The 16,232-nt window shown below is 36.0% G+C and overlaps 1 protein-coding gene across 2 annotated transcripts in view; it reads right to left on the reverse strand.

The window, feature by feature from the left end:
• Window positions 1-15,902, reverse strand: part of LOC101892920 (protein croquemort) — a 30,538-nt gene extending 14,636 nt beyond the window's left edge. Inside the window, exon 1 of one of the 2 annotated variants that reach the window (XM_005188546.4) lies at window positions 15,732-15,902. In XM_005188546.4, the coding sequence (XP_005188603.2) occupies window positions 15,732-15,806 (75 nt within the window). In that variant the 5' untranslated portion in view covers window positions 15,807-15,902. Of the gene's footprint in view, window positions 1-3,924; window positions 4,060-15,731 lie in introns of those variants that run through there. The other variant, XM_011296283.3, reaches the window with a different exon arrangement.
• Between the last annotated feature and the right edge of the window lie 330 nt (window positions 15,903-16,232).

Genomic DNA, 16,232 nt, shown 5'->3' on the forward strand with positions numbered 1-16,232 from the left:
TCTGAAATTCCGAAGGTACCATTATGTGGAGCTGTACGAATCCGCGGACCTATACATACAATGTTTCTCCATCGGGCTAGAACACATTATGATCTACAAATACCAATTTTTAGACAAATCTGTGGAAAAATGTGGCAAAAATCATCAAAACACCGGATATCGGGAGGTACCGTTATATGGGAGATATACAAAAACGTGGACCGATATACCTCATTTTTAATACCAACCATCCTAGACACAATACAAATTGTTCTGCTAAAAATGTTCAAAAAATCTGGTCTGTATCGTGATTTCAATTGGCAGACGGATAGATAGGCAGACTGACATCGTTAAATCGACTTGGAATTTTATGCCGATTATGAATATACAGAGTGAGATAAAAAACCGCAACAAAGTCAAATGCCATAATTTTAATATTTCCTTTTTTTAATTTTTAGTGGATGAAAGAAAAAATGTCGGGAATAGCATTAAATTTTAGAATAATTTTAAATTTGTTCGAATTGGTCACCTTTGGCACGAATTATGGCGAATGAAACCGCCACACGCTGCCCGAATGTTGCTCTACGGTATTTTGGCCCATTCCTGGCGAAGCGCTTGCTTGGGGTGATCGACACTTTGGTATTTTTTAGTGCCAACCTTGCTTTCCAAAATACTCCAGACACAACGGATTGGTATCCGGAGAATTTGGTGGCCATTGTGTTTGTGTGCCCAAGGCATTAATACACCCTCCAGAATATTTTCGCGATAATATTCGGCATTTATTCTTTATTCAAATTTTTGAATATTCGTGACGCTTATAAAACACGAAACTAACATGGATACTTCCCATTTCATTCAGACGTAGCACATTTCAATATTTCCATCAACACAAGATCTGCTATAACGAATTTTGAGATCGGACCATTCCTTCTGGTACCTCCACCACAAAGGTTCAACATTTCGAATAACCAAAACGATTATTAAATCCGTAATAAGCATCCGGTTCTCTTCATATTTCACACATCTCATTATTTCTACTAACACAAGATGTGCTGTGAAGATGGGATACATGGGGACGGTTCACTCCTTCTGCCAACTCCCCCACAAAGGATCGAAATTTTGAATATCCATGAAGCTCATAAAACGCGAAATTAACATTTGATTCCATTCAGACTTGGCATATCTTAATATTACTATTGACACAAGATTTGTTATAAGAATGGCAAAGATCGAACTATTCCTTCTGGTACCTCCCCCACAAAGGCTCTAAATTTTGAATAACCAAAACCATAATTATAACAGAAATAAACATCCAGATTTATTTAAATTTCACACATGCCATTATTTTTCGGAACCTACTCTATAGAGGGTCGACAATTTGAATAATCATAACAAGTGTCAAAATATATTTAAATAATCGAACATTGGCTGAGGGTATACATTTGTCAGCTAACTCTTGACGTTTTAACTTGTTTATTGTCACATATCTACGCGATTTTCTTATATTGTATCCTTTTCTGGCAAGAGACCATTCCGAATTGATGAGAATTGTGAAAATCAGTCCAGCGGCTCTTGACTTATGTGCGGAATAATATGTATGTAATTTTAACTATAGGTTGAACCAATTTTGCTATATATCTGATATCTTGGTCAGAAGTGGTATTTTAATACATTTGTAATTTCTCTTTGATTAAAAATATTGGTAGGTCTGCCCAGCCCTAAACTCGAACTCCATGCTAAATTCTGCTTCGATTGGTTTATAACTCTGACCTGTAGAGCAAAAAAAACAAGTAAGAAAAGGCTATAGTCTTGCAAGGCCGACTATGTTATGCCCTACAACACTACAATATGTTAGAAGCCCCCTTATGCCCAAATTCATATTGGAAGATTTCGCTTTTGAAATTAGGATTTTGACTAGGGACATTTGCCCAACATTTATGAACTCCGTCGGGCTGTTAGTTGTTGTAGTCCATTGTACCCGCTGTCCTAAATGCGAGATTTCGTGTCATCTGGTTTCTATTTGGTTGCAAAATCAGGAAAATTTTTAATTGTTGGTCCTTTTCAACTCCTAATATATTGCAGACATCTTTGAAAACAATAGGCCTAGCCCTTCTGAGTCCAACCCTACCCTTGTGAAATTGTTCGTGAGGATCGGGCGATATTTGCAATCCTTATATAATTAATCCAACCTGTGTTGTAAGGTGAAAAAATATTAAAAAATCTTATAAGTCAAATTGAAAAAATCGCATGCGATAAAAAATATGAAAAAATAAAAAAAAATGTCACAAAATACTACAAAATCTATATTAACATCCATTACTGGCATATTTTTCTGCGATTTTTTCGCATCTACGTAACGGTCAGAATTGACCTGTTCGTCTATGTGTGATTTCGCCGGGATTAAAAATATTCGCGGTTTAATGGAAAATTTGACTTTTATTTAACACAAATGTTATGGTCTATTTCACCCACTAAATATTACTCGATTACCATAAAAATTAGAAGGCTTCTGCCCAGCCCTAAGCTCTAGCCCCATGCTAACATCCGCGTCGATTGGTCTATAAATGCGACCTGTAGAGAAAATGCTAAATCAAGAAATTTTTCTGTTTTTTGTCCATTTCAACCCCTAAAACAATAGGCTTGTATTCTGACCCTATCCCGCCCTCCATTTTCAATTTCGTGATGATCGGGTCATAATTGCGACCTGTAGAGTGATTACAAATTAACATGGACAGACGGACGGAAGGACATACATAGCTAGATCGACTCAGCTCGGTGAGATGGGAAGATCCATATATACTTTCCTATGTGGGAAACCAATATTTCGAGGTGTTACATAATTTTTAGCCCAAACAAACTTATGATACCCCCAACACCTAGTGTTGTAGGGTATAAAAACAGTTGTTCTCAACGTTTACCATGATTTTCGACAGATCAATAATTTTCCATTGTTTGCTAATACTCATTATATTGACACCTATCAATAAATTCAAATAAAATGGCCTATCGTAAAAAGGCTATAGAAATTTCCAAGTATCTCGTGTAAATTGTATTTGTTAAGAGATAATACCCCAGGCTATATCTGCCAACCACGGTCTGTGGGCGTTTGATTTTTCGCAGAAAAATGATCGTGATTACTGCAACTCAGTGCACAAACGCCGATGAATTGCAAATTGTTGTGGTTGTAAAGTCTAAATTTGTAGGTATGTCCAACAAATACACTATGGTATTTAGACGTTTAATCCAACTGATATATCAACCTCCAAGTATTCAGCCTTGGCCCCACAAAGCACCGACGAGACCAGGGGACCCGAGCCCCCTCCGAAAAGGTAATTTTTTAGATTTTTTTTAGGGTTTTTTTGCTTAAAAATCACATTTTTTGCTGGTGGAAAGCCTCCCTCCCCCCTCCTTTAAGAACAATTAAAAATAATTTCGAATATCCTTTTTGGTTACGTCGGTTCCATAAGGTTTATATATTCCTCTGGATTTTCCTCGTAATTATTCCAAAAATTTAATTTTGCGGCCCAGTGTAATTGATTCGAGAGCCACGCAAAAAACCCGTGTTTTTAATAGATCCCACCGATTGTAGAGTGCTTTGTAGATACGTTGTTGTCACTAACCCAGTTTAAACTTTATTTATTCTTTTGTTTCTTAATCTTTTTACTAGTGGTGCAGGTGCACCATTTCACTTATTAAAGTTATCAGGAATCCGATGGTATCAGCAAGGCTCGTATTTTTTTTCCCATGAAATTAAGAACGTTTCCACTCGTTTGCTTTGTGGGATAATCACACAATTTTTATTGCATTTTGTGGTGTCTAGGGTAATTGTAATTGTTTCAATGACATTTAATTTTTTTTTCAAAGTAGGTGAAGTAATTTCAATGCCTAACTGCCGATTTTTTTTTGAATCCACCAATCAGTCAAGAAATTCAGTGCCTTACATACCTCTGACCTTATAGCCATGATTTTGTACGATGAAAAATAGAAAAAAAAACTACAACAACAACAGCAATTGTTCTACTAATCTCACTCACGCACAGTGCGTAGACCGATTATTTGAAGTTGCGCGATGCCGTGGATTCTAATCAAATCGCACTGGCTGTAATAAAAATGTGCACAGAACTTTTTCGAATTACTCTGCTGCTGTTGTTGTTTTTTTTTTTTGTCTTTATTTTTCTTATCTTTCGTTTTTGCCAACAACATTTTCTAGATAAACATTACAATAATAATAAATACGCAGTGAACAGGCTGTGATCGGCAATTAATCGGCCTATCCAGCTGGCCCGATTATGTATTTATTTATTTCGATTGGGTAGAACTATTGTTGTTTTTAGTATCGTATTTATTTATATTGGCGATAAATTTAGCAAATATTTTTTTTAGAAAATTTTCCAGAAAGGAAAGCTTATTTTCGGCCCACTCTTTTGTTTAGTAAATATTATCAATACCCCCAAAACGTGCCGGGTGATATCTCAAGTGTGTTGTTATTTATGTCTTTTTTTTCAGCAACAATTAAAATAGTTTTCAAATGTCTAATCCAGGTGGTTGGGTGCGGGTATATGTTTGTGTTGACCACCCAAAAGGCCTGACCAGCCATGATGTGAATCACAACCTTAGGTCCAATTTTATGCCAATCTTTGTGAAAAGTGTGTTAGATTCTGATTGCGCTCTAAAGATAACTTTATTAGGTGTCGGTGATAAAATGTCACAGGGTTAGTTTGAACTTCATGGTGCTCTGTTGGGGCCTATAAAAAACAGTTCCTTATCTACTGGAAAAGGCAATTAACGTCATTTAGGTAAACATATCTTATGATTTATGATTCATTAGCCTCCTATCCATAGCGTAATACCTTGTGACATTAGAATGGGAGATTATTACAGAAATAAATTGAAAAATAGCTATGGAATTTTTCGCCATGAAATTTGTCCTCGTCAAGTTATGGGGATTTATGATTTTTTAAAGTTTCAGTTGTTATACCCTCCACCATAGCACGGAGGGTATATTAACTTTGTCATTACATTTCTAGCACTCGAAATATACATTTTAGACCCCACAAAGAATCAGCATAAAATTCTATGTCGATTAAGCGATGTCCGACCGTCTGTGGAAATCATTCTAGCTTCCGAACGACATGAAGAAGGTTGATAAAATTTTACTTAAATGTATATTATGTCTGCAGGACTTTTGGTATTGAAAATAGGCCATGTAGGTCTACGTCTTCGTATAGCCCTCATATAACGGTACCTCTCGATATGCGGTATTTTGATGATTTTAGCGGCATTATTCACTGAATTTTTTTCAAGTTTCGCATTTGAATATTGTAATGGCTTCTGACAAAAGTTGGCTATTCAGGTCCACGTCGTCCCATAGACCCTTATATAACGGCTACATTCGGCATTTTTTTAATATTTTAACAGTATTGTAACAGATTTTATTATATATATTTTTTATACCCTACAACACTATGTTTTGGGGGTATTATAAATTTGACTGCGCCAAAAATTATGTAACACCTCGAAATATTGATTTCCCACATAGGAAAGAATATATGGATCTTCCTATCTCGCCGAGCTGAGTCGATCTAGCTATGTATGTTCGTCCGTCCGTCTGTCCATGTTAATTTGTAATCACTCTACAAGTTGCAATTATGGCCTGATCCTCACGGTGGGGTTATGGTCAGAATAGAAGCATATTGCTTTTGATGATGATCTCATAATATTTAGGGATTGAAATGGACCAAAAAACTAAAAAAAATTAAATGGTCATCGGGTGAAATAGACCATAAAATTTGTGTTAAACAAAAGTCAAATTTTCGAGCGAATATTTTTAATCCCGGCGAGATCACAAATAGACGAAAAGGTCAATTCTGATTGTTACCCAGATACCGATAGTAAGTATGTCGGATATGTAGAATGTGAGATAAAAAAACTGCAACCATCTTCAGACTGCTGTCATTTCTAAGCCAATCGTCCGACAGCTGTTAAAATTATTCCAGTGACAGCTCATTATATTCTTTATAAGCGTACAAAAGAATTTTGGTGAGAATTTTCCAGAAAAAAAGTTATTCGTGATGGAATTCAAGCGGGATAATGTGATTTCTTTATATATGGCCGGAAACCCACAAGTGGCTATCGTTAGAGCACTACAGCATTTAAATGTGAATAACTCTTTTGTGTCTCGTACCATCGCTCGTTACCGTGATACTGGTAGCGTAGCTCGACGTCAAGGAAGTGGACGGAAGAAAATAGCAACAGCAGCAGAAATGGTTCGAAAAGTAAAGAAGCGACTTGATCGAAACCAGCGGCGCAGTGGCCGAAAAATGGCTGGTGAGCTGAACATATCGCAATATTTCATTCGGCAAATTTTGAAAAATAAGCTCGGGGTAAAGCCATTGAAATTCCAAAAAGAGCAAGAACTTACACCAGCAAGAGAAAGAAAATGGACTCAAAAGAGCTAAAAAGTTGCTTCGCTTGGCCAAAAGTTGTGAACTGCCAAATTTGGTTTTCTCCGATGAGAAAACATTCGTTGTTCAGCAGTTTGTAAACAAACAAAATGATAGTGTTTACTTGCCACTCGGTTAGCCACCAAAACATAAGCGCCGGCCATGATGATGGTGTGGGCCGCCATAACAGCCGATGGTCGCTCTCTGCTCGTGTTAATCGACATGGCATCAGAATAAATGCCGAATATTGTCCCGAAAATATTCTGGAGGGTGTATTAAAGCCTTGGGCACGCAAACATTTTGGCCGCAGACCTTGGACATTTCAACAGGACTCAGTACCATCGCACTCAGCCACCCAAGAATAGTTACAAATTGAGGTTCCTCGCTTCATTTCCAGCGCATGCAATTGCCACCAAAATCTCCGAATACCAATCCGTTGGAATATTGTGTCTGGAGTATTTCGGAAAGCAAGGTCAAAGTCTCGATCACCTCTAGCAAGCTCTTCGCCGGGAATGGGTCAAAATACAGCAGAGCAACATTCGGGCAGCCTGTGACGGTTTCATTTGCCGTTTGAAGGCCATAATTCGTGCCAAAGGTGACCAATAAGAACAAATCTAAACTTATTCTAAAATTTGATGTTATTTCCGAATTTGATAAAATTAAAAAAAAATGTCAGAATTATGGCGTTTGACTTTTGTTGCAGTTTTTTTTTAATCTCACTCTGTATATTCTGGATTAGCGTAAAATTCTAAGACGATTTAGTGCTGTATATCGGGCTGTCTGTCTGTTGTAATCACGCTATCTTTCGAATGAATTAATATAGAAGGCTAAAATTTTGCACAATAGGCAGATTAAGTTCGTAAATGGGGCATGGAAACATAGTCCCCATATAACCGTACCTCCCGATATTCGGTATTTGATGATTTTAACGGCATTATTCACCGGAATTGTTTCAAATTTTGTATTTGAAGTTCGAAATGGATCTTAAAGCCTAAGACAATATATTGTTTGTATAGGTTCACGCCTTCCAATAGCCCCCATATAACGGCACCTCCCAATATTCGGTATTTTAATGATTTTAGCGACAACATTTTCCGGAAATGTTTCAGTTTGGTACTTGAATTTCCTAAAGGATACTACAGCTTAAGACGGAAAATTGTCTGTGCAGGTCTAATATATCGTACACTGACTTAAATCGATACTCAAAAAACTTTCCTTGTGGCCAAATTTCTAAATACTGGTCACATAACAACAATATACACAATTTAGTTAGTTTTGCACTTAGATCGAACTATCACTGTAATTTGAGCGATTTGGTTCCAACTCTAATTATACCCTCAGCCATATGGCTACAGAGGGTATATATCATTTGATACGGTCAAAACGCGCCTAGTCGAAGTAACGGTTTAGGCCCTAGGTCTTTTTGGACCAAATCCGTTTCAGAACATTTGGAGTCGATCTAGCGATGTCCGTCCGTCCGTCTGTCTGGCTGGCTGGTGCGCACGATAACTCTCGATGGGAGTATCCGATTTGGTTCAAACTTGGTACATCGTAATATCTTTGTCAAACTTAGATCGAGTTCGGAGATGGGCAATATCGGTCCGCTCCTTCTGGTACCTCCCCCACAAAAGGCTGGAATTTGCAAAAAAAATATTCTTTGCACAGAAAGAGAAAGGATAATCCGAGTTTGCTCCAACTTTGCGAATCCTAAAATGGGCAATATCGGTCCGCTCCTTCTGGTACCTCCCCCACAAATGGTCAAAATTTTGAATAATTACAACTCTCATAAAATGTGATGTACGAGTCCGATTGTCTTCAAATTTCACACATCCCAATAATTTTATTAGCCCAAGGTCTGGTGTGAAAATGGAATGTATCGGTCCACTTCTTCGGGTAACTCCCCCACAAAAGGTCGAAATTTTCAAAAACAAAAAAATATATTTTTTCTTTTTCTGCACATAAAGGGAAGCAATAATCCGATTTTGCTCAAACTTTGCAAATCCTTATGTTTGCATCAGTTCTAGGTCAAGTACGAAAATGGACAATATCGGTCCACTCCATCAAGTACCTCCCTCACAAAGGGTCAAAATTTTGAATAATTACAACTCTTAAAATAATGTGATGTAAGAGTCCGAACGTCTACAAATTTCACATATCCCAATATTTTTATTAACCCAAGGTCTGGTGTTAAGAGGGAATACATCGGTCCACTCCTTTTGGTACCTCCCCCACAAAAGGTCGAAATTTTTTGCACAGAAAGAGAAACGGTTACCCGATTTTGCTCTAACTTTGCAAATCCTAATATTCGCGTCAGTGCTAAAATGGACAGTACCGGTCCACTCCATCAAGTACCTCCCACACAAAGGGTCAACATTTTGAATAATTATAAAATGTGATGTAAGGATCCGAACGTCTTGAAATTTCACACATTCCAATATTTTAAAAAAACCAGGATCTTCTGTTAACATGGAATGTATCGGTCCACTCCTTCTGGTACCTCCCCCACAAAGTGTCGAAATTTTGAATACCCATGAAGCTCATAAAACGCCACATTAAGATCCGATTCCATTTAGACTTGGCACATCTCAATATTTCTATCAACAAGAGATCTGTTATAAAGGTGGTATAGATCCAACCATTTAGCGTTCAAGATTTTGAAAAACAAAACGCCCAAATAAAGCGAAATTGGCATTCAAATATATTTATGATATCGCATAAAATTGGACATAAATATCCTTTCTTGTAATTTTGCCCCATATTTCGCTCAATATTTTTTATTTGTGTCAGATGAAGTATAAAAATGGAATATTTCGGTAGACTCTATATTGTACATCACGTACATTTTAACATTTTCTAAAAATTATAACATATTTCATAAAAAGTGAAGGAGTGAGTCAATATAATCCATACCAGGAACGTTGAAATATTTATATCATATTTTTGGGTCTGATACAAAATGGACAATATTGGCTCATTCCTTTGGAACCGGCTCCATAGAGGGTCAAACGTTTGAATAATTGTAACACTAGTCAAATATATTTCGATTATTTAATCGAACATAGGCTGAGGGTATATAGCTGTCGGCAATACCGACTGATACTTTTTAACTTGTTTTTAAATAGGAGTGACTAGGGAGCGCTTCCACACAAAACAAAAAAAGGAAAACTAAACTCCCTATAAAGCTCTCACTTTTCGAGAAATCCCACTCGCAAGCATGTTTTACTCCCGAGAAAAAAAAGTAATTATTAATATTAAATATATGCCAGCTTATCACATTGTTTCCCATGCAAAAACAAACGCTTCTATATTGTTGCTTTTATTGTATTTTTAATTTTATTACTTTATCTTCAATACTAAAACTAGTTTTCGAACTAGAAAACAAGCAAAAAGTGATGCATTAAGTCATAGTAGAGATGATACCGCCAAAGATCGCAACAAACAAAGAAATATTCGATTGGGTGGTCTGGTAACTTTGCCATTTGCGCTCATTCACTCTCTCTTTCAATTGCTATCTCTCTCCCTGCCAGTATCATTAAAACTCTCTCTCGCTCATTTAATTATCTTTTGATTTAATTTAGTAGCTCTCTATGGCACACTTTGGGTTGTTGTCGTCGTCGTTGTTGTTGTTGTTCAAGTACTTATTTTGTTTTGTTTACAAATTTGTTGTTGTAGCTACATTATTTTGATTTGTTTCTATTGCTGAATAAATAAATACATTTATTGACAACAGAAAAACCATGTGCTGCTCTTATCTTTCAATTTGGTGAGTAAGGGTGTGTGTGCGAAAAAAATGCATTACTTTGCGGCGGGGGAGGGAGAGGTTCTTTGTTATTATTATTTTATGGTGGCACAGTGTTGTGAAAAAAGAATTGCGATGATGCGATGTTTATATTTGTATCCTATGTGTTGGGGTATAATTATTAATTATAAGTGTGATTGACCAACAAGTTTGTAATACCTCGAAATATTAATCCCAGCCACATCCTGTAGTGAAACCATCTTCCAATATCGATGAGCTGAGTCGATCTAGCTATCATTCACTTATCTGCCAACGTTCACTTGTAATCAAACTAAAGGCCGATTATCGCGAAATTGATAAGGTTTAGTATCAGGATAGACGCCTATTACTTTTAAAGATATTTGCAAAATATTTAGAGTTGAAATAGTAAAAAAACAGAAACAGAGATTTCTCCTGATTTGCATTTGCCCTAAAGAAAATAATTATTAACGGAGTTTTTCATGGTGTTTATGAAGGCAACCATTTTAGATGGTCATCGGAAAATATTTTGCAAGTGAAAAAGATCATAACTTCTGTATAAAAAATATCAAAATTTCCATTTAAATTCCGAGTGCTTTTGATTCTGAAAAACATTTTCCAACGAAAGTCCAAATACATAAAAGTGCTTCTGATCTTGACAATGATGCTAATTTCTTTCACTTTCTTTTTAAGAATCCAAAATTTGTATTTAATTCTCATTATAAGGAAAGGGCAATTAGATATATTTCAGGAATCCAATGTACGTTTTATTTATGTAAAGCAAGAAACTTTAACTATACTTTCAGTCGTATGCCTACAGAAGGCATATATCATTTGATACGGCAAAAATGTCTATCTGTCTCTCTGGACACATAATAACTATCTCGAGCTTACTCCTTTTAGTACCTCCCCAACAAAAGTTAATTATTTTCTATAAAAAAATACAAATCGAAGACTTTGGTGCGAAATACAAAATTTTTGCCGTTTGTAGGGAAAGGAAAGGACCATACCATATTTACATTAGATCTCTGGTTGGTAGAATTAAAGAGGCATAATAATTTTGAGAAAAATCGCAAACATGTTCATAAGCAGATTAGAGCTGAAAGGGGAAAGTACGTGTTTCGGCGTTTTGAAATTTTACATCCCAATGTAACAAAAAAAAAAAAAAAAACAAGTAAGCAAAGGCTATAGTCGTGCGGGGCCGACCATGTGATACACTACAATATGTTCACAGTCTCCTTATATTCAAATCCATTTTGTAAAGTTTCGTTTTTGAAATAGAGTCAAAGAGCCCTTCCAAGATGTTAACCTGCCTTACCCTATTCATGTACTCCGTCGTGTTATATTCAAAACAATTTCACACAAAAGTTGTGGTCCGTTTTATAGTTAAATATAATCCAATAGTCATCCAAAATGCTGGACTTCTTCATTGTCCTTAACACTCTTCTAATGCGAAATTCCGTGTCGATTAGTTTTCAATTGTGGCCTATAGAGCGACTACAACTTAGAAAAAAAATAGTCAATTTGAACCCCTAAATGTACATTTTAAGAACAATAGGCGTTAATTCTGACCCTAACGTAACCTCATGTAATTTCGTGAGGATCGGATGATAATTGCGACATGCATGACAAAAATTTAAAAAATGGAACAACAATTATTCACTCATTTATTGGTATATTTTTTCGCGATTTTCTTAGATTTTATCCTTTTCTCGCCAGAGACCATTCCGAATTGAGGACATTTGTGACAATAAGCCAAGCGGTTCTTGACTTATAAGCAGAATAAATAAGATATCTTTCTTTTACATACATATTGTTCCTATTTTCCTACATATATCCGATTTCTTGACTATCAGCATCGCTTTGATGGTCAGGAGTGACCTTTTAATGTATTTGTGATTTGGCTGGCGTTAAAAAATATTCGCGGTTTAACGGAAATTGTTCTATTTTCTTACATAAAAGTTAGGTTCTATTTTACCCGCTAAATATTGGCCAATGGCCGCCCAAATGGTAAGCTTCTGCCCAGTCCTAAACTCAAACTCCATGCAAATGTCCGCGTCATTTTGTTCATAATTGTGGCCTACAGAGCAACTGCAAAATCAGGAAAATTTTCTGTTTTTGGTCCATTTCAACCCCTAAATATCGTGCAATCATCTCCAAAAACAATAGGGTTCTATTCTGACCCTAACCCTACCTCCATTTTCAATTTCGGGAGGATCGGGCCAGAATTGCGACCTGTAGCGTGATTACAAATTAACATGGACAGACGGAAGGACAGACATACATAGCTAGATCGACTCAGCTCGGCGAGATAGGATGATCCATATATACTTTCCTATGTGGGAAACCAATACTCAGGGGTGTTACATAATTTTTGGCCAATCAAAGTTATTACATCCAAAACACATAGTGTGTGTTTGCTAATAGACTGAATTTGGTCGGATGTGCCAAAATTGAGGTCATTTTGGTGCACAATTGACCTGAAATCGGTTGAAGATATATATATATATATGGTAGCTATATCTAAATTTGAACCGATTCTCACCAATTTCCTTGGGCCACACAAATATTTTTTTTTGGAAAATTTCATATGAATCGGATAACTAATGCGATCTGCATTTTGTTCACATAAATATATGGGCAATATGAAACGGACAGACATTCGGACTGAAATGCATAAATCGATTCAGAAAGTGATTCTATGAAGATCCTCAAAAGTAACTATGGGTCTATCTCGCTTCCTTCTCCATGCTATAAAAAAATGCACAACGACATAATACCCTTACCACTATGTGGTGTAGGGTATAAAAACCTTACCGGTCTTACACTACCCTCCAACATGAGGTGAAGAAAACGTTTAAAAACAAAAAAATCAGGATTGAGTATTGAGTCCACTTGCATTTTTGCCAGTGAAATTGGTTGGTAAAAAGCCTTAAAAATGCCTTAAATTCGTTGGTACCGGTTTCCTACTAAGGTGGTTGTTATCTATTGCTAGTTTCGATAGTTAAGAAAAAATCCGCTAAAAATGTGGCTAAAATCACCAAAATACCAAATATTCGAAGGCCAGATAAAGGCTCTGGCCTATATACCGGCTAGATGATGTCCAGGGGTTTCATACAGGCTAAATAAGAAACAGCCTCTATGGAGGGCCTTTATATAGCTTACCTTAAGGGCCAGGACTTTTTCGAGTCGGTATGAAGGGTCAGGTTCTGACTACGACTAGGCCCTTAAGAAAAAATCTGCTAAAAAATCACCAGAAAATATAAAATATTCGAAGGTTCCGCCTCATGAGTGAAAGTGTAAGAAATAATGAGCCTATTTCAGTAGTCTTTTGTCACAAGAGACCGAACCTATTAAAACTCCAGTTATCGAATTTTAATCGATTTAAAATTTAGTTAAAATCATTAGAATAATAATTATTGGAAAGTACCGAAACGTGAACCTATCTCAACAATGATCTTCCACAGGTTTTAGAACCCGTTATGAACCTTTAATTTCGAAATTTTTAATTACCCCATTAAAAAATGCATGTTAAATCATCTGAGTACGGAATGTCAGAACGTACCGTTTCATAGGGACTATAGGAAAACGTGAAACTATGTTCACGTACTTATCCTACCACAGGAGGGGGAACCCGTTACAAACTCCAACTGCTGAATTGTAAATAATTCCGTCTGAAAATGTGAACTAAATCGTCAAAATACCAAATATCCAGAGGCACTGTTATATGGGGGCTATTCGAAAACGTGGAGCAGCATGGACCATTTTGGAACCTAACCTGCCTACTGACAAAATACACATGTGTGCAAAATTTCAAACTTTATTCGTTCGAAAAATAGAGTGATTGACGAAGACATACATAGAATTTTACGCTGAAAAAGAGTTTATATATACTTTGTTGGGTATAACATGAGTTATAAACGGAATGACAAAGATAATGTACCCTCCATAGGAAAGTGGAGGGTATACAAAAACACGTAAATAACCTGTAAGTCCGGGCCGGGCCGAACTTTGAATACCCTCCATCATTTGGTACAAATTTAACAATTTTCAAAAAAATAAAATCCGTCAAAAATTCTGTTAATAGCTTGAAAATACCTAATGTAGCCGTATATTAGAGTCTATACGACGACTTTTGTCACAAGCTATTACAATATTCAAATGCGAAACTTGAAAGAAAAAAATCATCAAAATACCGAATATAGGGAGTTACCGTGATGGTCATAAAACGGGGATCTGCACACACAATTTTCTGTCATAGGCTGAAGTATTCGTTACGAACTTCAAATACGAAATTTGAAACACTTCCGGTAAATAATGTCGCTAAAATCATCAAAATACCGAATATCGGGGGGTACCTTTACATGGGGGCTATATGAAGACGTGGACTTACATGGTCCATTTTCTGTTGTATGCTGTAGTATCTATAACAAACTTTAAATACCAAATTTGAAACAATTCCGGTAAATAATGTCGCTAAAATCATCAAAATACCGAATATCGGGGGTACCGTTATGTGGGGCTTATACGAAGACGTGAACCTACATGGCCCATTTTCAATACCAAAAGTCCTGCAGATATAGTACACATTTGAGTAAAATTTTATCAACCTACTTCATTTCGTTCGGAAGCTAGAGTGATTTCCACAGACGGATAGACGGACGGACATCGCTAAATCGACATAGAATTTTATGCTGATCAAGAATATATGTACTTTGTGGGGTCTAAAATGTATATTTCGAGGTGTTACAAATGGAATGACAAACTTAATATACCCTCCATACTATGGTGGAGGGTATAATAAAAACTATTTTCCCAATTTCTAATTGAACAGTCTTTTGAATCATTTCTGATTATTCTATTTTTTCAGCACACTGTGCTCAGGATGTTATTACGATGTTATGGCCTTTAAAAATAATACACCAAAGTAGTGCTTTGAATATTTCGACTCATAATGAAATTCAGTTCTATACACCCAAACACACAAACAGCCAATAATGAGTCAGATTAAATGACATTCAATATTTATTTACTCTTTTTTTAATATATATATTTTTTTGTTTTATTCCAGTTGATAATAATTTCTATTGTTTGCAAATTATTTTAAGCTCTTATTTGCGATTATAAATATGCAGCAACAACAAAGGGTAGACAGAGAACAAATCTCATCTCAAGTTTCATCTAACGGAAATCGTAGACAAGCAACGACATTGTCTTATATAACCAAAAATATCCCCTTTCAATAACCATTAATTTTTCCAATCTATGAACTTTTAATTAAATGTCAACTGGCGAATGACAGTCGGAATAAATCACAAGACATTTTGAAAAAAAAAACAATCAACCCAATACTTTAATCGATTTCAATAAATTGTTCTTCAAGTCAATTGTTTGCCGGTGGTCAATCAAACTATCAATGTTTATTTGGGCGCTATAAACCGCATCTATCTCGATCTTGGATTACATGACAGAATGGCCAACTGATGTATCGACAGATAGATTGTCTCATGAATGCAGATAGATACATATGTATTTATGTACGAGGTACTCACATATTTCAAATGTTCTCGGGCCGCAATAGAACACATCTTGCACGAAGTAATGTCACCAATCAACTGGGCTTGCATTCGGTTTCGTGGCGATTCTCTCTTCGTTTGTAAACAAATGAATTTTGATAATTTTATTTTATTCTCTCACACAGATCTCGCAGTTGATTATGAGAATTGTTTGCTGCATCGAATTTGTTGTCTGTTATGAATGTTTGGGTGACGATGTCTTGAATTTATATAAATTTTGAAATTAAATATCTATTTCTTGTTAATGACTTTCAACTTTGAGTAATTAGGGATTTTACATGAGTTAAGCTTTAAATATTAAAAAGTGACCTCGTATGGCATAGATAAACTGTTAAATACCTATAAAATGCTATGGAGCGCTTTCACAAGGGTTTTATATGAATTGCGATTTTTTATACCCTCAGCCATATGGCTGCAGAGGACATATATCATTTGATAAGGCCAAAACATGCGCAATCGAAACAAAGGTTTTAGACC

This window comes from Musca domestica, unplaced genomic scaffold (assembly GCF_030504385.1).
Source record: "Musca domestica strain aabys unplaced genomic scaffold, Musca_domestica.polishedcontigs.V.1.1 26, whole genome shotgun sequence".
Lineage (NCBI taxonomy): Eukaryota > Metazoa > Arthropoda > Insecta > Diptera > Muscidae > Musca > Musca domestica.